The 24,823-nt window shown below is 54.3% G+C and overlaps 1 protein-coding gene across 1 annotated transcript in view; it reads left to right on the top strand.

Moving 5' to 3' along the window:
- The window catches only part of SLC49A4 (solute carrier family 49 member 4), a 28,032-nt gene extending 4,080 nt beyond the window's left edge, over positions 1-23,952 (top strand). Inside the window, 8 exon segments of the mRNA XM_075317014.1 lie at positions 2,083-2,176; positions 2,536-2,801; positions 3,097-3,226; positions 7,127-7,235; positions 7,829-7,896; positions 10,431-10,558; positions 16,898-17,080; positions 22,708-23,952. Of these exon segments, the coding sequence (XP_075173129.1) occupies positions 2,083-2,176; positions 2,536-2,801; positions 3,097-3,226; positions 7,127-7,235; positions 7,829-7,896; positions 10,431-10,558; positions 16,898-17,080; positions 22,708-22,823 (1,094 nt within the window). The 3' untranslated portion in view covers positions 22,824-23,952.
- The last annotated feature ends 871 nt before the right edge of the window (positions 23,953-24,823 follow it).

The raw sequence follows: 24,823 nt of genomic DNA, 5'->3' as shown, positions 1-24,823 counted from the left end.
TTCTCTCCTGAGCGCAGAGAAGGTCACTATGCAGAGAGCTGGCTGTGATGTGCAGCTGGAGGAGGTTCTTGGAGGAATTGGTGTCCTTCCCCCTCTGGCAGCTGATATAGTCCCTTGTTATTTACCTGTCAGCTCTTGTGCCAGTTCCTGCGGAGGTTCCTCTACTGATGGTCAGGGTTTCCTGTGGGCACAAAGGGTCACTATGCAGAGAGCTGGCTGTGATGTGCTGCTGGAGGCGGCTCTTGATGGAATCCATCTCCTTCCCCCTCTGGCAGCTGACATAGTCCCTTGTTATTTCCCCACCAGCTGTCGTGCCAGGTCCAGTGAAGGCTCCTCTCCTGACAGGCAGGCCCTCTCCTGCAGGCACAGAGGGTCACTATGCAGAGAGCTGACTGTAAAATGGTGTGCTGCTGGAGGCGGCTCTTGATCGGATCGGTCTCCTTCTCCCTCTGGCAGCTGACATAGTCCTTAATTTCCCATGCCAGCTGTCGTGCTAGGTCCTGTGGAGGCTCCTGTCCTGCAGGCACAGAGGGTCACTATGCAGAGCGCTGGCTGTGAAGTGATGTGCCGCAGCACTCTGCTCGTTACGAGGACATTGCTGTGCACTGAACACCAGGAGGCGCTCTCCCATGTGACAGGCATCAGTCGGCTGTGGATGCTGGGCCGTGTTTGTCTGGATAATTGCTGATTTGTGGATGTGCGTATATTTGTCGCCTCCCGTCATGTTGGCGGTGATTGCGCCGGTTGCTGTGAGATAATTAGAGCGCTGTCTATCCTGCGGCTCGGGAACACTTGCACTTCTGACAACCTGTTACAGGGCTGGCATCCCGGCATCGGCGGCGGTGAGAGCTGTCACCCGCTCAGACGTTAATGTGACTTGTCAGCCCTCAAAGCGTCCCAGACACGAAAAACAAGTCAGCCAGAAAGACCGCAAAACCCGGCACAGGATCCGCTGTCGCCGGCGAGCTGCCAGCGTGCCGCAGGGGTCGCCCGGCGAGCTGCCAGCGTGCCGCAGGGGTCGCCCGGCGAGCTGCCAGCGTGCCGCAGGGGTCGCCCGGCGAGCTGCCAGCGTGCCGCAGGGGTCGCCCGGCGAGCTGCCAGCGTGCCGCAGGGGTCGCCCGGCGAGCTGCCAGCGTGCCGCAGGGGTCGCCCGGCGAGCTGCCAGCGTGCCGCAGGGGTCGCCCGGCGAGCTGCCAGCGTGCCGCAGGGGTCGCCCGGCGAGCTGCCAGCGTGCCGCAGGGGTCGCCCGGCGAGCTGCCAGCGTGCCGCAGGGGTCGCCCGGCGAGCTGGCATCATCATATCGTTCTCCATTGTGCCTGTCTTGTAGCATTTTTGAATAATTTATTTTGTGTCACTTTGTGTCATTCATCCTGTGCTGTAAATACTCTGTGCTGCAGTCATCTCCGGGTGTCACCGCGGCTCCGCTCCTCCTGTGCGACGTCACCAGTGTCTGCATCGACTTCACATGACTCCTGACTGCTTGTGTACGAGGACACGTGCCAGGGTGACACTGACGGCACAGACGTGGAGCAGTCCAGGAGCCACTGCCCGTCATTAACCCCTCCAGTCCTGCCCCTACTGTGTGCAGTGTTGTAGTATAATGTACCGGTGCAGAGGGCTTCACCAAGGCAATTTGATATTGATGTTTATGGGTGGAGGGGCGCCCTCTCTCTGTGGAGGGGCGCCCCCTCTATGGCGGGGCGGTGGAGGGGCGCCCCCTCTCTGTGGCGGGCTAGGGATGGTGACGGGCGGTCCATGTCTTCCATGTCTGCAGCGGTTTCTGCACCCTTGCCGCCTCTGCACAGCGCTGTGTGTGGTGGACGGGTTCAGTAGGAGTTCTCTCTCGGACCCGTGCTCGCGGTTTTCGTGCGGTCAGATGTTGGTGAGATGCTGCCGTCCCCTTCATCACCGCTCTGTAGAGCTGACAGCTCTGGAGGCCACGCAGAGGCCCCACAATGTGGAGGCTGTAAATCTGTGACCTGAGCTGACCCCTCCATGATGAAGTGCCGCCGCCTCGTTACACTGATTACTCCGCACTCCCATTACACAGATTGTGTCTGATTGCTGCTCCTGTGTCCCCAGGTCTCCGCGTCACCGTCCTCCTCACGCTGCTCTTAATGGTGGTCGGCTCCGGCCTGAGATGTGTCCCATTGTCAGACCTGGCAGTAAGGAGATGGTAAGTTACAGAAGAAGCCTCAGAAAAAGTGTTACCGGGAACCGCAGCTCCAGGGGGGGGGGGCATAACTAATGCTGACTGCAAAGGGTCCAGATCATGACACTCGGAGTGAGCTTGTGCACAGTGAGCGCAGCTCTGGAGTATAATACAGGAGGTAACTCAGGATCAGTAATGTATGTACACAGTGACTGCAGCAGCAGAATAGTGAGTGCAGCTCTGGAGTATAATACAGGAGGTAACTCATGATCAGTAATGTAATATATGTACACAGTGACTGCACCAGCAGAATAGTGAGTGCAGCTCTGGAGGATAATACAGGATCTGTGCTATATGATATATATTTTGTGCCTTTTTTCCAGGCTCATACATGGCGGTCAGCTGATGAATGGATTTGCCGGACCGACTGCGATGAACGCTGGTCCTTTTCTTTCCACCACGTGGTTCTCTCCAGATGAACGTGCCACGGCCACCGCCATTGCCTCCATGTTGAACTATTTAGGAGGGGCTTGTGCATTTTTAATTGGACCTTTAATTGTTCCTGCCCCTAATAATACATCCGGCAGCCTCCTTACCGAGGACCATGAAGCCGCGATCAAGGACCGGATTGAGGCGGTGATGTACACAGGTAGCATCAGATTAGACAACGCAGCCGCAGTTTCGGCGGATCCCATTATAGATCACCGGATCCTGGACTCTTGCATGACGCTTAGTTTTGCAGCAGCTCGGGTTGCTTTACTGCAATTATTAGTAGATTTGCCTTCAGTCTCTGATTTTCTCCTGCACAATGTGGGGGGACGTTGTCTGCACCTGACAGGACCCTTCATGTACAGACCCTGGGTGGGGTCCGGCGTTCAGCTGTGGCTCCCGCCGTTGGTCACAGGTTTGGCGTGTCTCTGATGCTGACTGTTCTTGTGTTGCAGAGTTCGGGATCATCACGCTGCTGTTTGCAGCTGTAGTGGCGTACTTCCCTGCCCGGCCCCCCGTGCCCCCCAGCGTAGCGGCTGCCGGACGCCGGCTCGGGTACAGGAGCAGCATCAGACGGCTGCTCAGGTGAGTCCGGTGCGATCGGGGGATGAGTGATCATTAACCGTGTAGTGTCTGAGCCGAGTGATGGAAATGAGGCTGTAATTTTCACCAGAGATCGGTCCGTGGCTGTTGTATGGGTTTTTTTTTTGTTTTTTTTTTTTGTTTTGTTTTGTTTTTTATATCTATTACTGGTGATGTCCTCATATTCTCTTCTCTAATCTTGTGAAGCTTCTCCTGAGGCCTCGGCCCCTTCATTGTATGGCATCGGCCATGATCTGGTAATGATCCTCGGCTCCAGCTCTGCTGCGATCGGATTACAGCTCCGGAGACGAGGGAGAGAGAGATTTCTCCATCTCCTCCACTGTCCATCTGTGCGTATATAGGACTGATGACATCAAAGCGCAGTACAATGTGTCATGTGCTCCATAGACTTGTAGGGGAGCGTGTGAGCGGAGACTCGCAGACAGTCGCAGCTGCTGAGAAATGCTCCATAGACTTGTAGGGGAGCGTGTGAGCGGAGACTCGCAGACAGTCGCAGCTGCTGGGAAATGCTCCATAGACTTGTATGGGAGAGCATGAGCCAAGACTCGCAGCTTCTGAGAAATGCTCCATAGACTTGTATGGGAGCGTGTGAGCGGAGACTCACACAGTCGCAGCTGCTGGGAAATGCTCCATAGACTTGTATGGGAGAGCATGAGCCAAGACTCGCAGCTTCTGAGAAATGCTCCATAGACTTGTATGGGAGCGTGTGAGCGGAGACTCGCACAGTCGCAGCTGCTGAGAAATGCTCCATAGACTTGTATGGGAGCGTGTGAGCGGAGACTCACAGACAGTCACAGTTGCTGGGAAATGCTCCATAGACTTGTATGGGAGAGCATGAGCCCAAGACTCGCAGACAGTCGCAGCTGCTGGAAAATGCTCCATAGACTTGTATGGGAGCGCGTGAGCAGAGACTTGAAGAGTTGCAGCTGCTGAGAAATATCTGGCCGCTGCCGATTGTGTAACGCTGCAGTGAGTGCAGTCCGGTGTTTTATCTGATTGCACTCGTCCGTGTAAAACTCCAGCGGATCTGAGGCCTAATAATGATAAAAGCCGCCAGACCGTGGAGTTCACACGGTCTCATTCAGCCGTCGCTCTTTATGGGGGCAGCATGGACCCCGCAGTCTCTGGCGCTGGTCACTCATTTGTGAGGGTTTTTTTCTTGCACTTTGTGGCTACAAATCAGATCATGACGTCGTGGGGTGTGAATCCGCGGTTCAGATAAGTCATCCCTATAATCTATGGGTACATGAAGAGCTCGGCCCGCGCAGGGAGGCCGCCCGTGTCCATCATTGTGATGGATAGCTTTCATGGGTAACAGACCCTTTGTAATCGCTTGTGAGGGTAGGAGAAGATGGTGACTGGTATCGGGGCACAGACGGCGGATTCTCCCTGTGTGGTGACGGCACAGCGTCTGACCGAGGCCTCGCACCGTCCTTACCTGGCTCCGATATGCAGAGATTATCGTGTGCGGTGATTGCACTAATCTGAACCGGACTCGGATTTACCTTTGCTCATGATCAAAATACAGGGAAGGCCATTATTTATTTATTTATTTATTTATTTTTTGTTTATTTAAAAAAATAAATGTGTGGGCTTCCGCTGTATTTTGATCGCTAGTCAGGTAAAGCCAGGCAGCTGGGGGCTGGGATTCTCGGCAGCCCGCAGCCGCCCCTGGAAATGGCTCATTGTTTCTTAGCACCATTTCCAAGCGCTTTACCCGGCTCCTCCAGCGGCCCTGGTGGCGGTGGCACACTGGGTAATAAAGGGGTTAATACCAGCTTAGTATTCTCAGATGGTACTAAGACCGAAAATCATGGTGTCACGCCAAATTAGACATGGCCACCTGTGCAGCGTTGTCGCTCTGCGCTTCGGCCTGCTCTGATCACGGAGGACTGTGCATCCTCGCTGCGCTGCAGATTCTCGTGTCCTATCATTTTCCTGTCGGTGCTGTTCGTTCACCTGTGCTGGATCTGATTCATTCTCCCCATAGGAATGGAGATTGGGCTTCTGCTCAGGCCCGCCCTGTTGTGTAATGCTCGGCATTGTGGTGCGGGCGGTCGCTGCCTCCCCGGAGCACCAGTTGATTCTTTAGATTTGCGGTGACGGGAGCATTGAGCCGCAGTCGGTGTTTATATTGTGCCTCCCCGAGCTGTGATGAATGCGGCCGGTGGTGCGGGGCCTCGTCTCCGCCTTCTCTTGTTTCTGGAGCCGCACTAGTTTAATACGTGGAAGCAAATGAAATCCATTCCCGTAAGTGACGCGCAGGATTAATGTAATTGAGACTTTTAACAGCTTCCTGCGGTAAATGGAGCAGAATTCAGACAAGTGAGAGACGTATGCCCTGTTACGACGACACCAGACTACTGCGGAGAGGCGGCTGCAAATAACGGAGCGCATAAAGAGCGCCTGTCACCTGCTCCGCGGCCGCTCACAATGCGCCTGTCACCTGCTCCGCAGCTGTCAGCTCCTCCAGTGACATCGCCAGCTTCTGAGTGACGGGACGGCGGGGGGCTACCCTGATTAGTGGGGCCCTGCCTACCCCGTTGCATGCTCTGCATTATTTAATGGAGGGGATTGCGTGCCAGGGCTGCTCCAGACGCCGCGCTGCTATTGTGTCCGGAGACTCTTTTCTACAAACCACAATAAGTAATAGACTTAATTGAAGTCCTCCCCGATATCTGAGCGGCCTTTTCTTGGCTTCGCATTGATTTTAACCTTTGAAATGTTTTGCCTTCGTCAGCTGCGTGGAGCACGTGGCAGCGTGGGAGCGTGGCAGCGTGGGAGCGTGGCTGTCATTACCGCCTCTCAGCGATTCCCATAGGCCCCGGAATTAAACACAAATAAGGACATCTGAGCAGATCAGACACAAGGATGGGGGGGACGGCTGGAATTGGGTTTCATTTTGTATGGAAATTAACAAAAAAAAAAAAAAGAATATATATACAAAAGTATCTGGAATTCTGAAAAGTTATTGCAAATTTCCTAATTGTGACTTTTACTTGCCTGAGCTTCATCTCCCATCCCAATGAATAAACTTGGTGTGCTGCGCGGGCGGGCGTCTGGTGTGCCACGCAGGGGGGGCCTGGTGTGCCGCGCGGGGGGGGCGGGCGTCTGGTGTGCCGCGCGTCTCACCGATGCACGAAGCTTTATCCCCAGTCCCGGCTGCAGCTCTCGTGTCTTCTCAGGCTTCTCTTGTTGCACAATTCTTAAGTAACATTTCTCCCTTGCTGGAGGGGGGGAATCTCGGACGTTGTCGGACGTTGTCCTCTTCTCTGGGGGGGGGGGGGGGCATGTTTTAGACGTTGTCCTCTTCTCTGGGGGCTGCTGGTCGGGGACCTGATGATGATTTATCCTCCTAGATCACTTTTGTGTTTATAATCTGCTTTGTGTTTTTCTTTCTGACATTTTCCATCAGTATTACTCGTTTCGCTGTTGCACTGTGTGAATGTCGCCAGGGCCGCGGTTGTTGTTGTGTACAGGTCGCCAGGGCCGCGGTTGTTGTTGTGTACAGGTCGCCGGGGTTGTGGTTGTGGTGGTTGTTGTTGTTGTTGCGGTTGTTGTTGTTGTTGCGGTTGTTGTTGTTGTATAATTGTCGCCGGGGCCGCGCTTGTTGTCGTGTACAGGTCGCCGGGGCCGCGCTTGTTGTCGTGTACAGGTCGCCGGGGCCGCGCTTGTTGTCGTGTACAGGTCGCCGGGGCCGCGCTTGTTGTCGTGTACAGGTCGCCGGGGCCGCGCTTGTTGTCGTGTACAGGTCGCCGGGGCCGCGCTTGTTGTCGTGTACAGGTCGCCGGGGCCGCGCTTGTTGTCGTGTACAGGTCGCCGGGGCCGCGCTTGTTGCCGCGGTTTCTCAGCAGATTAATGACTGTTTCTTTATTTCCCCAGTAATGGCCGCTTCCTGATGATCGTCTTGGCCTATGCCGTCCCTCTGGGGTTCTACGCCGGCTGGTCGGGGGTTTTGGATCTGATTTTGACCCCAATTCATGTTAATCAGGTGAGTGCTGTGTACGAGGATCGTCCTGCCTCTGCTCTCTGCGCAGGCTGCATGCGGTCACTGGCGGTGTCTGCACAGTCGCTGCATCAGTAATTACATGGTGCCCGTACACCCAGGCCTTGCTCATCACACCCAGGGACGTAGCATCTCATCCGTGGTATCCAGGTCCTGTGATCGTGGCTCGTGCCCGCGCAGCACGTGGCGCCATCCACCGCTTATTTCATTGCAGTTCAGCTTTCGCTTTATTCTTACACTTCTGCGATCCGATCTGAAGCTCTGACAGGCGCCGGCGTATTCTTGGTTTAGACCCACATCTGTCGGGCGCTGTACCCCGGGGCCAATGCTTGTGTGCATAGTATGGCGCCCCTGGTGGTCAGTGTGTAATATGGTGCATGATGAGCCAAGCTCCAGCGGTCGCACATGCTCAGTCCAGGCTTCACACACTAATCCTCTGCACTGCCGGCCGACCAATTAGAAAAGCTTTCTGCCCGTCTTGTCCTATTGGCTGCGCAGCAGTGAATGGAGGATTGCTGTGCAGAGGCCGGGCGGTGACCCCTCTACCGTGTGTCTCCTGATCTGTCCTCTCTCCGCAGGTGGACGCCGGCTGGATCGGCTTCTGGTCCATTGTGGGCGGATGTTTTGTAGGAATTGCTGTGGGAAGGTGAGAAAAATATTTACACCGTGTGTATGTGTATATAGCTGTGCCGCGAGTTGTGCCCCCCCACACACACTCCTGTCCCCGCTGGGAACGCACGCCGCCTCTGACTCCGCTGAGACCGCGCGCCGCCTCCTCCTCCCCTGACCCCGCTGGGAACGCACGCCGCCTCCTCCTCCCCTGACCCCGCTGGGAACGCACGCCGCCTCCTCCCCTGACCCCGCTGGGAACGCACGCCGCCTCCTCCCCTGACCCCGCTGGGAACGCACGCCGCCTCCTCCTCCCCTGACCCCGCTGGGAACACCGTCCTCGTCCCATACACACTCTTGTGCTAGAATGTGACCTTTTTAGTGCTGGAGGTTTTTGGGGCCTGGGGTGACTCCATGTGTACCTCTAATCTGGGGAACACGTGTGCATGTGCGCCACCGCCACTATTTTATACCCCCACCTGGAAGCACTTTTGGAAGTTCAGAGACTTATTTTTCATGTAGGACTCGCTTACCTTGGCTCTTCCGGATGATTTGTGAGACCCTCACATGTCCCAGTCTTATCCGGGGGCGGGCGATGCCGAGCAGCCAGTTTCCTGTAGAAGTCACTGTAGCGGCCGCAGTTGCCTGGGCTCGGCAGCGGTTGCCTCCGCTGAAACCACAGTAACCTAGTGAGCCTCGGCCGCTCGTCTTCTCTGGAGCCGGAGCTGTGGCGCTCGGCCGCTCGTCTTCTCTGGAGCCGGAGCTGTGGCGCTCGGCCGCTCGTCTTCTCTGGAGCCGGAGCTGTGGCGCTCGGCCGCTCGTCTTCTCTGGAGCCGGAGCTGTGGCGCTCGGCCGCTCGTCTTCTCTGGAGCCGGAGCTGTGGCGCTCGGCCGCTCGTCTTCTCTGGAGCCGGAGCTGTGGCGCTCGGCCGCTCGTCTTCTCTGGAGCCGGAGCTGTGGCGCTCGGCCGCTCGTCTTCTCTGGAGCCGGAGCTGTGGCGCTCGGCCGCTCGTCTTCTCTGGAGCCGGAGCTGTGGCGCTCGTCTTCTCTGGAGCCGGAGCTGTGGCGCTCGTCTTCTCTGGAGCCGGAGCTGTGGCGCTCGGCCGCTCGTCTTCTCTGGAGCCGGAGCTGTGGCGCTCGGCCGCTCGTCTTCTCTGGAGCCGGAGCTGTGGCGCTCGGCCGCTCGTCTTCTCTGGAGCCGGAGCTGTGGCGCTCGGCCGCTCGTCTTCTCTGGAGCCGGAGCTGTGGCGCTCGGCCGCTCGTCTTCTCTGGAGCCGGAGCTGTGGCGCTCGGCCGCTCGTCTTCTCTGGAGCCGGAGCTGGGGCGCTCGGCCGCTCGTCTTCTCTGGAGCCGGAGCTGTGGCGCTCGGCCGCTCGTCTTCTCTGGAGCCGGAGCTGTGGCGCTCGGCCGCTCGTCTTCTCTGGAGCCGGAGCTGTGGCGCTCGGCCGCTCGTCTTCTCTGGAGCCGGAGCTGGGGCGCTCGGCCGCTCGTATTCTCTGGAGCCGGAGCTGGGGCGCTCGGCCGCTCGTCTTCTCTGGAGCCGGAGCTGTGGCGCTCGGCCGCTCGTCTTCTCTGGCGCTCGGCCGTAATAATCGGCTGAAAGTTGTAATCCGGAAAATGAGGCGGTAATTGTTGTCACATGTCGCAGGTTTCTCCGCGCTGATGTGCGGTGGTGGCGGTGCGGACACACAAGCGCCGTGGTCCTCATTATTTCATCCATGCCTCGTGTCTTCTCTGCTCCCCGCTGCTCGTGTTTAGTAAATGCACAATTCCCCCAGTCTCAGCGTTGTCTTTCTCTGCACGTTATTCCTCCACCTCCGCCTGGAACTGTCTCCAGAAGTGGCCAATTACAATCGCCATCTTTACTGCCTCGTCTGGAGCCAATCCTCATCTGTCTGTATCCGGCGTGCGGTGCGAGGGTAGAAGTCTACACAACGCTGCAGCTCATCTACTGCTGACAACCAGCCGTGTGTATGAGGTTGTCAGCCCTCTCCCTGGTGATGACATCCGTGATCAGATGTGAGGCCACACCCCTTATATACAGCCACGCCCCTAGTGATGACATCACTGATATAATTACGGGGGGTGGTTACTGATTGTGAGGAGGGGGTAGTGGTTAGTAATGACGGGAGGAGAGGTTACTGTTAACTGAGGGGGAGCGGTGGCTGATGGTGGCGTGGTGGAGGGGGGAGCGGTGGCTGATGGTGACGTGGTGGAGGGGGGAGCGGTGGCTGATGGTGGCGTGGTGGAGGGGGGAGCGGTGGCTGATGGTGGCGTGGTGGAGGGGGGAGCGGTGGCTGATGGTGACGTGGTGGAGGGGGGAGCGGTGGCTGATGGTGACGTGGTGGAGGGGGGAGCGGTGGCTGATGGTGACGTGGTGGAGGGGGGAGCGGTGGCTGATGGTGACGTGGTGGAGGGGGGAGCGGTGGCTGATGGTGACGTGGTGGAGGGGGGAGCGGTGGCGGGGTGGCTTTGGGGAGCGGTTAGTGATGACGGGGGCGGTTCGGCTCGGTGATGTGTGTTTTGCAGATGTAACAATCGTCTCTATTGTTTTTCTCTTCTTTCTCCCCAGATTTGCAGACTCTGTCCGGGCCGTGCTGAAGCCCATACTCGTCCTCCTTTTTTCGGGGGCCACGCTCTCAGCCACGTGGTTCACACTGACGTTTATGAGCAATGTCACCCACCTTCCCCTGACCACAGGTGAGTGCTCCTAGGTCGCCCTTTCATCATTGTCCGTGCTGTCGTCTTGAGTGCTTGGCGCAGTGTGACACCACACGTGGCTCCGCGCCGTGTACAAGGGGCGGCGCGCTCTGCGCGCTGTACGAGGGGCCGCGTGTGCCGCACTGAGACTAACACAATGTATTAGATGCAAGTGGAGACGGAAGATTTAACCCCTTTATGACTGGGCAGAATCTTTTAAGCTGCCATCGCCATAGAGGGATTGTGTTATGGGGTTTTTTTTCGCAGGACATATTGCAGTTTTGATTTTCCATCATTCACTTTACCTTCTTATGTGTTGGAAAACTGGGACAAAAAATTGCAAAATCAACGAGCAGCCGACAAATACGAACAGGTGGAATCGCTTGCTGCGCTTTGGTTTGTTTTTGTGGGGTTTAATGTGCGGTAAGTGCCCCAGGAGGCGGTACAATGACGCTGATGAGCTTGTGTGGGGGGGTTTGTTTTGATGACGTGTAACTTTTTTTTCTATTGTCCCATTGATTGCGGGCTGCTGACGGCTTCAGATCTGAGCCCGTGTCGTGGCTCTGGCTTCTCCGCGGGTTCGTTGTTGTTGTTTGTACTTTTCAGAATTTGCGCTTATTATTCCATCTCCTATTCCCTGCTTCCTCCGCCCACTGCCGCTTATGATTGGTTGCAGTCAGACACGCCCCCACAGAGTGACAGCTGTATCACTGCAACCAATCACAGCCGCTTGTGGGTGGGTCTATATCGTGCAGTAAAATAATTTAAAAAAAAAAAAAGTCGTGAGATTTACCCCCTCACCCCCCCAATTTTGATACCAGCCAAAGTAAAGCCACACAACTGAAGGCTGGTATTCTCAGGATAGGGAGCCCCCCAGCCTAACAATATCAGCCAGCAGCCGCCCGGTATTGCCGCATCCATTAGATGCAACAGTCCTGAGACTCTACCCGGCTCATCCCGAATTGCCCTGGCGCGGTGGCAATCGGGGTAATAAAGAGTTAATGGCAGCCCATAGCTGCCACGAAGTCCTAGGTTAATCATGGCAGGCGTCTGAGGAACTTGAAATGATTAACCTATAAGTGAAAGTAAATAATCACACGGGGCAGAGCGGCCATCACTGGAGCGCAGCTCCGATGTGGAGACACAAAGCTGCCCACACGTAGGATGGCCGCATCGGCTGGAATAACTGTCGGCTACGAGCCCCCCCCCTTCCTGGTCTCTTGTGCCCACTTTGGGCAGCGGTACAATGTGCCCGTTCTGTCCTGCCGTCTGCAGCCTTCGGGGGTCGTGGGGTGGTTGGGGATCATGGGTAGCATGCTCGCAGCAGACACCTGCCTTTCCCGTCTGCAGTGTCTATGGGCCGGGGGGTCTTGGGTCATGGGCCGCCTGCTCGCAGCAGACACCTGCCTTTCCGATCTGCAGTATCTGGGGGTCGTGGGCCGGGGTTCTTGGGTCGTGGGCCGCCAGCTCGCAGCAGACACCCTGCTTTTCCTGGCTGCAGTGTCTGGGGGTCGTGGGCCGGGGGCCGCCTGCTCGCAGCAGACACCTGTCTTTTCCTGGCTGCAGTGTCTGGGGGTCGTGGGCCGGGGGCCGCCTGCTCGCAGCAGACACCTGCCTTTCCCATCTGCAGTATCTGGGGGTCGTCGGCCGGGGTTCTTGGGTCGTGGGCCGCCAGCTCGCAGCAGACACCCTGCTTTTCCTGGCTGCAGTGTCTGGGGGTCGGGGGCCGCCTGCTCGCAGCAGACACCTGCCTTTTCCTGGTGCAGTGTCTGGGGGTCTTGGGCCGGGGGCCGCCTGCTCGCAGCAGACACCTGCTTTTCCTGGCTGCAGTGTCTGTGGGTCGGGGGCCGCCTGCTCGCAGCAGACACCTGTCTTTTTCCTGGCTGCAGTGTCTGGGGGTCTTAGGCCGGGGGCCGCCTGCTCGCAGCTGACACCTGCCTTTCCCGTCTGATGAGCGTGTTTGTCTCCTCGTCTGATGCTTGCTCGGTAGAGATCCTTCTCCTCTCGCACATAATGAAATGTTTCACCTTCTGCAGAAGGTCGATGGTTTCCGAGTAATTACTCATTTAAATGAGATTTGTTAATGGGTCGTCGGCCCCTTCCGCCTCCTGCGCGCAGCGTCTGATCCGTGCACTCGCTGACTGTTAGCTTTCTGGAACTTTCACTTAAAAATAATAGCATTTGTGTTTCTCTGTCACGTTTCTTCACCCCCCAGACATCACTTTGATGGCGGCTCCGGAGGCGGCTGTGATGAGTGCAGGGGTGTGTGGCGGCGTTTCGCTCCGCTGTGGAGCTCTATTTGCGGGGTCGGTAGCTTCTGCGTCAGATGTGTTGTGTCTGGGGTCGGAGGTCTTCCTGACTATGCCGATCACTACAGTCTGCTGCGGAGCGCGTTCTCGGATCTGACTAATGACTCGTAAATCAGCCTGACCGGCGCGGTTCAGCCGTTCCTCTCAATCACTCGGGGCTATAGAGGACGTTCAGCCGCACACAGGAAACGGAGCCTCGGGATGCCCAACGTCTGCGGGGGGTGCTGGCGATGATCGGGGGCTGCAGATCAGCCGTGTCTCGTGTCCAGAGATTGCTGCAGCCCGTGATAGGATGATCCTGGGGCCTCAGTCACGGTCGGCAGCTGCCACAGATCGCCTGCTCCTGGTACAGGTGATCTCTGAGGGATGGTTGCTATTCGCTGGCCCTGGGATCCGCTGTCTGTGGCCCTAAGTAATTGTAATCTCACATGTGGACTAGGAACATTTCACAGCCAAGTTTATGACCGTGGAGGGGTTGCACCCTGCAAATTATGTCTTCCTTAACCCTTTCCTAACATTGGACGTACCACTGTGCCCTATGTGCATTGTGTGGAACCTTGGAATTCGACAATAACTGGTTCCGGGAGTCAGCTCTTAAACCAAGTTACTCTTATATCAAAGCGAATGTCCCATAGGAAATAATTGACAAACGCAGACAATTCATTCCACAACCCAAAAATATTTACTGTATTTATACAAACTAATTACAGTAATAAAATATATACTGTATTCATATAAAATTATTAGGCACTAATACAAAATACTATATACTGTACAATGGTATACAGTATATATGTACAGAAAGTTACTGTCAGAGCGCGGTGAGAGGACGGAACCGGACGTGTGCACGGTGAGTATTTGCTCTTATTGCAAATCATTGCTCTTAAACCAAGTTACACATTTGTAAAAAGCTTTGCTCGTCTTGCAAAATGCTCTCAAACCAAGTTACTCTTATTGTAATTGTACTGGCCCAAAGACAGTCTTATTACGGTTACCAAACTGTGATTGGCCTAAAAACAAACTATTCCTGAATTTTTGATGTTTGCCTTCCAAAAATTCCAATGGAAAGTTGAAGAAAAAAAAAATTGTGCCCCAAAATTTTACCAATTGGAACATCATCTCATCCCACAATAAAACAAGCCCTCGCGTCACTGTCGGCAGAAAAATGGAAAAATTATAGCTCTCAAAATGACAACGCAAAAGCTTTATTTTTTAAAGCAGGTTTTTTTTTGTGTGTGTGATAGTAGCCAGATATAAATCTGGTATAGCTGTAATCAGAAATGGAACGCCTTATCACTTATACCGCTGCCTTATCACTTATACCGCTGCCTTATCACTTATACTGCACTGTGAACAGGGAAAGAAATGATAAAAGCAATTCTTGAACTGCTGTTGATTTCTGTATTCTGCCTCCCATGGATCACAGTATGACACAGCTCACATTTATCCTGTACTCTATGATGAGCGCTTACACCGGTGATTATGTGTAAATCTCTGAAATATCAGATTCGCAGAAGTCCTGACAGAAAATTCCCCATAATGAGGCAGTGTCATTTTGGACTCTCTGTGGCCTATGCTATGACAGTGCCTGTCTTTTTAAGCATTCATAAAAGTGCTGTCGGCCACAGTTTTGTGCATTTCTGAAAAGGACACCACTGAACAGAGTCCAGAATAACTCTGCTGCCTCATTACAGTGATTGGATCCCTCGTGGATCTTTTTTAGAATTGTCATTCAGAGATTTGGATGGAAATCCCTATGTAAGTGCTCAGTGTACAGCACAGGATAAATGTGATCCAAAGTTTCATGTCAAATGTTCCCAATAAAAGCTTGAAGTCAATCCACAAAAAAAACAAGTCCCCACTCAGGTCCGTCCTCTGTTAACAGAACTACAGGGGAATTCCACGTCACTGGTAGCACAAAGGCCATGTAAAAGTGCCATGGCTCCTCTTCCTCCACCCCCCCCCAAAAGAAATTCTTTGAAATATGCGCTTCCAAACTAAATGCCCCCCTCCCTTCTGAATCCCAAAGATCCTAAACTGCAGCTAGTGTCAGCATGTTTGTCAGGAAAGTAGCGAAAAGAACAACTTTAATTTAAAAGCAAAATGTATGGGGCCAGTGCAGTGTGCGGGGGGGGGCCAGTGCAGTGTGCGGGGGGGGGCCAGTGCAGTGTGCGGGGGGGGGCCAGTGCAGTGTGCGGGGGGGGGCCAGTGCAGTGTGCGGGGGGGGCCAGTGCAGTGTGCGGGGGGGGCCAGTGCAGTGTGCGGGGGGGGCCAGTGCAGTGTGCGGGGGGGGCCAGTGCAGTGTGCGGGGGGGGCCAGTGCAGTGTGTTTGGGGGGGGCCAGTGCAGTGTGTTTGGGGGGGGCCAGTGCAGTGTGTTTGGGGGGGGCCCAGTGCAGTGTGTTTGGGGGGGGGCCCAGTGCAGTGTGTGCGGGGGGGCCCAGTGCAGTGTGTGCGGGGGGGCCCAGTGCAGTGTGTGTGTGGGGGCAGTGTATGGGGCACTACAGTGGTATAATTGGGTTTTCACTCTGCCACATTCCCTGCTTTTCTTTCTGGACCTCTCCTATTCGTCACTACCCTACACCTGTAGGTGAATTCATGGGGGAATTTCCAAAATGGGGTCAATTGAAGGGTGGGGTCTGCTGTATTGGCCCCTATGGAGTCTGGCAAATTCAACACGGCGTCCACTTCCAAGTCCACGTCAATTCTAAGCAGCATTGCTCTGGGAGGAAAGAAAAATGGATCTGTCCTTCCCGTCAGCAGTTTCCAGCCACGTGTGGACTGTCCTCGTATTCAGGGGACATTGCTGAAGGATTTCTCGGGTCCATTCTCTCCTGTTCTTTTTGTGAGATTAAAAAATGTTTTGCTCTAAAGCAACATTTTTATGAAAAATAATTAATTTTTCTTTTTGTTTCCACTTTGATTTAATTCCTGTGGCTCTGAATACTTGAAGGGTGCAGGTTTTATAATGGGGGTCACTTTCGGGGGTTTTCTGACCTGGACTCCTGAAGTCACTTTATGTGATCCGGTCACTGATTAGGTTTTGTAAATTTTGTTTGAAAAATGAGAAATTGTCGCTAAAAGTTCAAATCTTCGACATTTCTAACATACAACGTTTCAGAAATGTGACTGATGGAAAAAAAAGTTTGAAAAAAAATTGCAAAAGTTTAAAAATTATCAAATATCCAATAAATTTGTTTAAAAGCCGTGAGAATCCTCAGCAAATATCGAGCGGTCGTAAATAAACACAAATTAGATTATAAAGTTACCACTAACACACAATCTGTCCCCAAAAAAGATTCTCGGGATCGCTGGGATCCGCTAAACAGTTTTTCACCTCCTAAAGTGACGTCAGGAAGGTGAAATCAGGCTGGAGGTGAAGGGGTTAAAGACTACCTGTCGGCCGGTCCGGGTCATCCAGTTCATTTTATTCCTGCTGCTCTCGAGTCTTTTCCGTTTTTACTTTATCCGTATGGCCCTTTTTAAATTTAGCGCTTTTTTTTTTTTTGCCAACGGGGCGTGGCTCATGGGATTGTCTTGGGGCGTGTCCTCAAGGCCACTGTGTATAATTACCCTGAGCCACGCCCCTTTGTAAATGTCTTCAAACCTTTTTTGTGCAAAACTTTTAAAGCTGTTTTCCGGTATTTAGGCGCTGCTGTCCTCTGGTTTAGGCGGTCAGTATCTGTGGGGTCTGGCACCTCCGGCGGGAGCGCAGCGCTGCACACTAGTGGCCCTCCCAGGTACTGCAGATCTCTGAACCCTTACACTTTAATTAGATCTGCAGAACCAAGAGCGGCAATAATTGGTTGTGGATCGCGTTGGTCCTGGACGTCGCGGCCCCAGATCCTCTATTGTTTGCAGTAATGATCGTTTGGTCCCTAGTGAAGACGTCGGTAGAGCCGTTGCGGTTTCCGCGGAGCTCGGTGGAAATATTTGTGTAATTCTCGTACTTAGGAAATTTGTGGTAAATGTTGACCTTGTCCTTATGAGCGGTGCTGACTTTGCCGCGTGCCTCTGTTTTCTGTGCCGCAGCGACCCTGTACACCTCGTGTATCCTGATCGGCGTCTTTCTCAACGGCACGGTGCCCATCTTCTTCGAGACGTTTGTGGAGACGGTCTACCCTGTCCCGGAGGGGATCACCTGCGGCTTCGTCACCTTCCTGAGTAACGTCTTCACCGGACTGCTGCTGGTGTTTTTAACTTTTTATCACACAGGTAAGTGGAGCGTGTGTAAGATTCCTCTGTGTGATACAGACCCGTAGAGGGCGCTGTGCGTCCGGATGACGTCCTATAGGGCTGTGCGTCCGCCACTGCTACCATTCACTCGGGGGCTCGGGCAGTATTTGTGTCTTCTGCAGTGACCGGCTGCTTTACACTTTCAGGGGGACTCAACCCTTTAAATACATTTTGGGATAAAGTTGTGTATGGGTGAATGAAGGCTGCTGATCCGGGTATATTTGGCAGCGCCCCTCCTGCGGTCCCGGAAGACCTCTGCCTCTGTTCAGCATCTGAGCCGTCATAATGAAGCTTTCCGTAGGTGGTGGCCATATCTGCATGTTATACTGTGCGCGGTCTGTGACCGGCGGATCGTTGCATGTTATACTGTGCACAGTCTGTGACCAGCAGATCGTTGCACGTTATACTGTGCGCGGTCTGTGACCGGCGGATCGTTGCATGTTATACTGTGCGCGGTCTGTGACCGGCGGATCGTTGCATGTTATACTGTGCGCGGTCTGTGACCGGCGAATCGTTGCATGTTATACTGTGCGCGGTCTGTGACCGGCGAATCGTTGCACATTATACTGTGCGCGGTCTGTGACCGGCGGATCACTGCACATTATACTGTGCGCGGTCTGTGACCGGCGGATCGCTGCACGTTACACTGTGCGCGGTCTGTGACCGGCGGATCGCTGCACGTTACACTGTGCGCGGTCTGTGACCGGCGGATCGTTGCATGTTATACTGTGCGCAGTCTGTGACCGGCGGATCACTGCACATTATACTGTGCGCGGTCTGTGACCGGCGGATCGTTGCATGTTATACTGTGCGCGGTCTGTGACCGGCGGATCACTGCATGTTATACTGTGCGCGGTCTGTGACCGGCGGATCACTGCATGTTATACTGTGCGCGGTCTGTGACCGGCGGATCACTGCATGTTATACTGTGCGCGGTCTGTGACCGGCGGATCACTGCATGTTATACTGTGCGCGGTCTGTGACCGGCGGATCGTTGCACGTTATACTGTGCGCGGTCTGTGACCGGCGGATCGTTGCACGTTATACTGTGCGCGGTCTGTGACCGGCGGATCGTTGCATGTTATACTGTGCGCGGTCTGTGACCAGCGGATTGCTGCACGTTATACTGTGCGCGGTCTGTGACCGGCGGATCACTGCACGTTATATTGTGCACAGTCTGTGACCGGCGGATCGTTGCTCTATCCTTCGTGATCAGAGCTGAATCTCTTATCCTATGCGCAGCCCCTGCACAAAACACAACCCGAGAGCGGGAAGTCCCCGTCCGCTGCCCCCAGCGATGAGGTACCGGCACCTCCGCCATATTGCTGGAGGTGCATATAGGACCACGCTCCGTCTTCATACTGTAGCTTCGCCTTCGCTGTGCAGTGTCCGGGAGCCGCTCGCTGTTGTGAATTCTTACATTTTATTCCAAAAAGCAATAAAAAATGAATGGGTCACGTCGTTATAAAGGCACCGTCCATGTTTCCTGCTTTCTGCATCATCCTTTTACTTTGGGTCCCGGCTGCTTCAGGGTTTTGTTTTCATGACTCCAGATAATTGCACTTTTATCCCGGTGCTCATTGGACACAATCTTCAACATTGTGTCTCTGATTCATCTTTCTGCTCCTCCCGTGGCATCTGTACACGAGCCCTGAGAAAACCCTGCCCATTCTCCGTCCATAGACGTGGATCTTGCTGCTCCTCCCGTGGCATCTGTACACGAGCCCTGAGAAAACCCCGCCCATTCTCAGTCCATAGACGTGGATCTTGCTGCTCCTCCCGTGGCATCTGTACACGAGCCCTGAGAAAACCCCGTCCATTCTCCGTCCATAGACGTGGATCTTGCTGCTCCTCCTGTGGCATCTGTACATGAGCCCTGAGAAAATCCCACCCATTCTCCGTCCATAGACGTGGATCTTGCTGCTCCTCCCGTGGCATCTGTACATGCGCCCTGAGGGAGTCCCATCCATTCTCTGTCCATAGACGTGGATCTTGCTGCTCCTTCCTCCCGCGGTCCTTTGGTCTTGCTCCGGTAAGCGGCGTCACGCCATCCTATTCCGGCGGTCCCCATTAATCAGGCGCCAGGATTGCGGTGGTTGTAAGGTCACAGCGCGGCTCCAGATGCTGCGGATAATTGCGTGCTGACATTTCAGGACGCCTGACATTTTGTCTTTAATTCTGGGTAAAAGTTCTGTTCCACGTATTGATCTCGCAGGCAGCAAATCCATTCTGAGCGCCACGTTCTGCAGACACAAACGCTTCAGCCGCTTTTTGTGTCGGAGATTGGGAAAGGACAGGACACTGATCCGCTGCCGTCCGTGACTCATTTTAATGTCATCGTAAAATATATAATTACCCAGAAATGATTTAAGGCGGCAGAATAATGTGCAGCTGAGGAGGGGACGTCAGGACAATATGTGCAGCGCTCATTAATGCTCCGGCCGTCGCCTGTCTGACCGCCATCAGCACCGGCTGCGCTAAAAAATCCGAAAATGTAAAACCAGCATCTCTCTCCAAATACCGCCGGCCTCGGACATTACCGTACGGAAACTGTTCCGGGCAGTAAGTGGTTAATGCGGCAAATTTTTTTTTTTTTTTTTATATTGTGATTTCCTTTTTCCAAGAACAATTACTTTTTTTTTTTTTTTTTTTTTTTTAACCATTCACTGTAGTTTTTAGCGGTGGTGCGGAGTCGACCCCGTCGTGGCTTCCGTCCTCCCGTCCCTGGCTCGCGCAGCTTCACCTTTCTTGGTTGCAGCCGCCCAGCCGTCACCCGTTCTGCATTCAGCATTTGTCATTTTAAAAATCGAGCAGACCCCCCCCCCCCCCCCTCCTCTCCCCCATTTTCTCCTTTTCTGCCTCTGGAATGAATTCTGCAGGATCCAGTTATAAATGCGAGTGCGGCATTCAGGCTGATAAATTCCTCCATCAGGAGCAGCTCAAGCATTGCAATTCCCCTGCGTGGCCGATCCGTCATCTTCAGGCAGTCATTCCTCCGCAGGAGAAGACTGTGCCATTGAGGGATTGATAGAGGCCACGGCATCGCTGGAGAAAGCGGCTCCAAGCTAGGCGCTAATGTCCCTGCCTGAGAAAGTGTATGACCCGGGGAATGTGGCGGTGTACGACCTGCCTCGGGGTCAGCATCTGGACAACCAGGGATGAAAACCTCCGCTGTGCTCTCCTAAACCAAGAACAAGTCCCATAATACGGGATTACACAAGACGCCGTTCATCCCCGCAGGAACGCAGCCGAATCTGGGGGTGGACGGACGGACGGACGGGGTCTGTGACCTGCAGCAGAATCTGGGGGTGGACGGACGGACGGGGTCTGTGACCTGCAGCAGAATCTGGGGGTGGACGGACGGTCGGGGTCTGTGACCTGCAGCGGAATCTGGGGGTGGACGGACGGTCGGGGTCTGTGACCTGCAGCGGAATCTGGGGGTGGACGGACGGACGGGGTCTGTGACCTGCAGCAGAATCTGGGGGTGGACGGACGGTCGGGGTCTGTGACCTGCAGCGGAATCTGGGGGTGGACGGACGGTCGGGGTCTGTGACCTGCAGCGGAATCTGGGGGTGGACGGACGGTCGGGGTCTGTGACCTGCAGCGGAATCTGGGGGTGGACGGACGGTCGGGGTCTGTGACCTGCAGCAGAATCTGGGGGTGGACGGACGGTCGGGGTCTGTGACCTGCAGCGGAATCTGGGGGTGGACGGACGGTCGGGGTCTGTGACCTGCAGCGGAATCTGGGGGTGGACGGACGGTCGGGGTCTGTGACCTGCAGCGGAATCTGGGGGTGGACGGACGGTCGGGGTCTGTGACCTGCAGCAGAATCTGGGGGTGGACGGACGGTCGGGGTCTGTGACCTTGGATTTGTAGCCTCCACTTGTCTCCAGCGCTCGCTCTTCTGAAGGTGCAGTTCACACTTTCCGTTTTGAAGTATCTGGACGCTGCAGAGACGCAATCTTACATCACACGATTGTAACGTGTCACACGATCCACTTTTTTATGGCTTTTATGCTGCCTCCTGTGATGGCGGCTGACGTCTCTCCCCTTGTACAATAGTGCAGCCCTGCGCTCGTCCGCCCTCCGCGTCCTTCACTCCCTATAGGATCAGTGCAGCTCCCAGCGCTCGGATCCCCACAGGTGCACGTTATTATCCATCCACAGGAAGGGATAAGTAATAACTACTGTACAGAGGACTCAATTAGCCTGAATAGTCCTGGGGTTACCGGGCGAAGGCCGAGCAAGTCCCTAAAAATGACCAGTATAAACCCATTCAGACACCGGTGCTGAATTATCCGGTCACTGCAGTGTAAAGCCTCAAGATTGGCACCTGTAGAATGGGTGTAATGCGGCCCCCGGTAATAGTGAGCCGGAGCGCCGGGATAAGAGCCGCAACTTCACATGTAGGATGCTGGACAGAGGGCAGCAAAGTGGAGGTCTGTGCCGCATCCGGGGGGCACCACCCGCACTGGCGTTATCCCTGCATATATGGGGTATGACTGCATAGGGGGGGCTCGCGAGGGGCAAGCGCTATGTGACCCTGTATAGGGGGGGGCTCGCGTATTTTTATACTGTCCTGGACGGGGCGCAGGGAGGAGGTCACTGCTGCTGCTGATGGAGTAAAAAGATGTTACAAGAAGAAACTGCTTCCCCGCAGGTGTCACATTTGCTGTAAAGTACTTGGTGCTTGTGCACAGTTGGAGCTGCCTTTACCTTTAGCGCGAGTGTAACGAGTACTTAATAAATTCTACTTTCCCTATAGGACGTTTATTGTATTGCCTTGTTAAAGCTTAGATATAGAATAAATGTGCATAAAATGACTCCCTTTTTAAATGTCATCTGTTACTGATACTCTAGAGCTGCACTCTTACATTACTGATCCTGAGTTACCTCCTGTATTATATTCCAGAGCTGCACTCACTATTCTGCTGGTGCAGTCACTGTGTACATACATTACTGATCCTGAGTTACCTCCTGTATTACACTCCAGAGCTGCACTCACTGTTCTGCTGGTGCAGTCACTGTGTACATACATTAATGTACACAGTGACTGCACCAGCAGAACAGTGAGTGCAGCTCTGGAGTGTAATACAGGAGGTAACTCAGGATCAGTAATGTATGTACACAGTGACTGCACCAGCAGAATAGTGAGTGCAGCTCTGGAGTATAATACAGGAGGTAAATCAGGATCAGTAATGTATGTACACAGTGACTGTGCCACACTCTGCTTGTGACGAGGCCTTTCCTCGGTTCCCTCCTTGCGCAGCGTCTTGTGCGCAGCGTCTTGTGCGCAGCGTCTTGTGCGCAGCGTCTTGTGCGCAGCGTCTTGTGCGCAGCGTCTTGTGCCCCGCTGATCGCGCTGCTTGTTTCCGGCCATGAGTGCATGTTTGGTGTTGGATGGGTCCTGGCCTTTGCGGCAGTCGCGGTGATGTTCTCCTGCTTTTTGTATTCTCAGCGCTGTCCTGGTCGCTCTGGTGCCTCTCGGGGTCTTGTTTCCTCGGCCTCGTGCTTGTTGTCTGCTTCAGGGAGTCCGTTGATAAAGGGTCTTGGCAGAAGTACACGCTGTGAGTCCGGGATTATTCAATGTTGTCTTTTCATTTCCAGAGCTGTCGTGGCTGAACTGGTGCCTGACGGGATCCGGCTTCCTCAGCCTGCTCTTTATTGTGTGCTTCAGGGAATCCTATGATAGACTCTATCTTGATGTCTTTATATCCGTGTAATGGCCCCCGCCGGCCGCACACTCCGCTCACGGCACAATTGTCTGGTATTGCACAATAGACTGGAGGAAGACGAGCGACATGAGGCCGGCGGGCTGATATTAACCACGAAATAAAAGGTCCCGCGTGTGTATTTTACTCCTGATCCTGGAAAGTGAGGAGCATCAATTACCCGGGAAGTCGTCTGCTCGCGCTGCCTTCAGGGGTTATTAATGGAGGTGAAGGATTAATGTTCACCAGGAATACGTGGAGTCTGCACAGTTTGTCACATGGAAGCTTCATAATCTGCCGATACCACGGGGAGATGTGGCCACCGACTGTAACAAATGCTCGCGGTCCATCATAACGAATATTGAATGCTACAAGCACCAGGAGCCGAGGACTGAGCCACGTCTGTGTCTGAAACCCCCAGACCCTACCCTGAGCCTTGTCTGTGTCTGAATCGTCAAGACCCTCGCCCCTCCCTGAGCCTTGTCTGTATCAATCCCCGAGACCCTCGCCCTACCCGGAGCCATGTCTGTGTCTGAATCCCCCAGACCCTCGCCCCACCCTGAGCCTTATCTGTGTCTGAATCACCGAGACCCTCGCCCCACCCTGAGCCTTATCTGTGTCTGAATCACCGAGACCCTCGCCCTACCCTGAGCCTTGTCTGTGTCTGAATCACCGAGACCCTCGCCCCACCCTGAGCCTTATCTGTGTCTGAATCACCGAGACCCTCGCCCCACCCTGAGCCTTATCTGTGTCTGAATCACCGAGACCCTCGCCCCACCCTGAGCCTTATCTGTGTCTGAATCACCGAGACCCTCGCCCCACCCTGAGCCTTATCTGTGTCTGAATCACCGAGACCCTCGCCCCACCCTGAGCCTTATCTGTGTCTGAATCACCGAGACCCTCGCCCCACCCTGAGCCTTGTCTGTGTCTGAATCACCGAGACCCTCGCCCTACCCGGAGCCATGTCTGTGTCTGAATCCCCCAGACCCTCGCCCCACCCTGAGCCTTATCTGTGTCTGAATCACCGAGACCCTCGCCCCACCCTGAGCCTTGTCTGTGTCAATCCCAGAGACCCTCGCCCCACCCTGAGCCTTGTCTGTGTCTGAATCACCGAGACCCTCGCCCCACCGTGAGCCTTGTCTGTGTCAATCCCAGAGACCCTCGCCCCACCCTGAGCCTTGTCTGAATCCCCCAGACCCTCGCCCCACCCTGAGCCACGTCTGTGTCTGAATCCCCCAGACCCTCGCCCCACCCTGAGCCACGTCTGTGTCTGAATCCCCCAGACCCTCACTTTGTGTAAGATCTCCAACTAGGTGGCCTTAGCATATCAGGACACTGATTGCCCATAAAGCCTTGTGAACCAGAAAAGTAGCCAGACCCTACAGTGATGGCCGCAGTGATCAACAACAAGACTAAATGTTTGGGGTTTTTTTAACTTTTATTTTTTTTTGCAGCTTATTTTTTTCTTTCTTACAGCAAGCAGAGATATTGAAAATGTGTAGAAATTCATGCAGAGCCTTCAATAGACAATGGTTAATCTTTGTTTTCCACCTACAATGGTGCCCGTGTCACTCAGTCTCAGTATTTTACCAATTGCGGCTCTTATTCTTCCAGTTCAGTTCACTCATCGGTTTATGGTTGGTTTTGCATGTTCTTTGGTGACCGGGCGCCTCGTAGGCAGATTATATAGATATAATCTAACACACGCTCACACACACACACACACACACACACACACACACACACACACACACACACACACACACACACACACACACACACACACACACACACACACACACACACACACACGCTGCTGTTCTTCTGAATGTGACCCTTTTCATTTCTTCCTGTACTTCTCTATTGCTGAGATGTTCTCCTCTTCCCTGTATGTAAATCTAGTCTTGTTATCCATGGGGGTGTGGTCTTCAAGAAGATGCCCGCTGAGAAGCGTTAATGACCACACCCCCTTGGCTGAAAACCTAGATTTACATACATTAAAGAGGGCCTTC

Source organism: Anomaloglossus baeobatrachus, chromosome 7, assembly GCF_048569485.1.
Source record: "Anomaloglossus baeobatrachus isolate aAnoBae1 chromosome 7, aAnoBae1.hap1, whole genome shotgun sequence".
NCBI classification, from domain to species: Eukaryota; Metazoa; Chordata; class Amphibia; order Anura; family Aromobatidae; genus Anomaloglossus; species Anomaloglossus baeobatrachus.
Note: the sequence above shows the minus strand (reverse complement) of the source record. Positions and strands in the feature narration are given on the sequence as shown.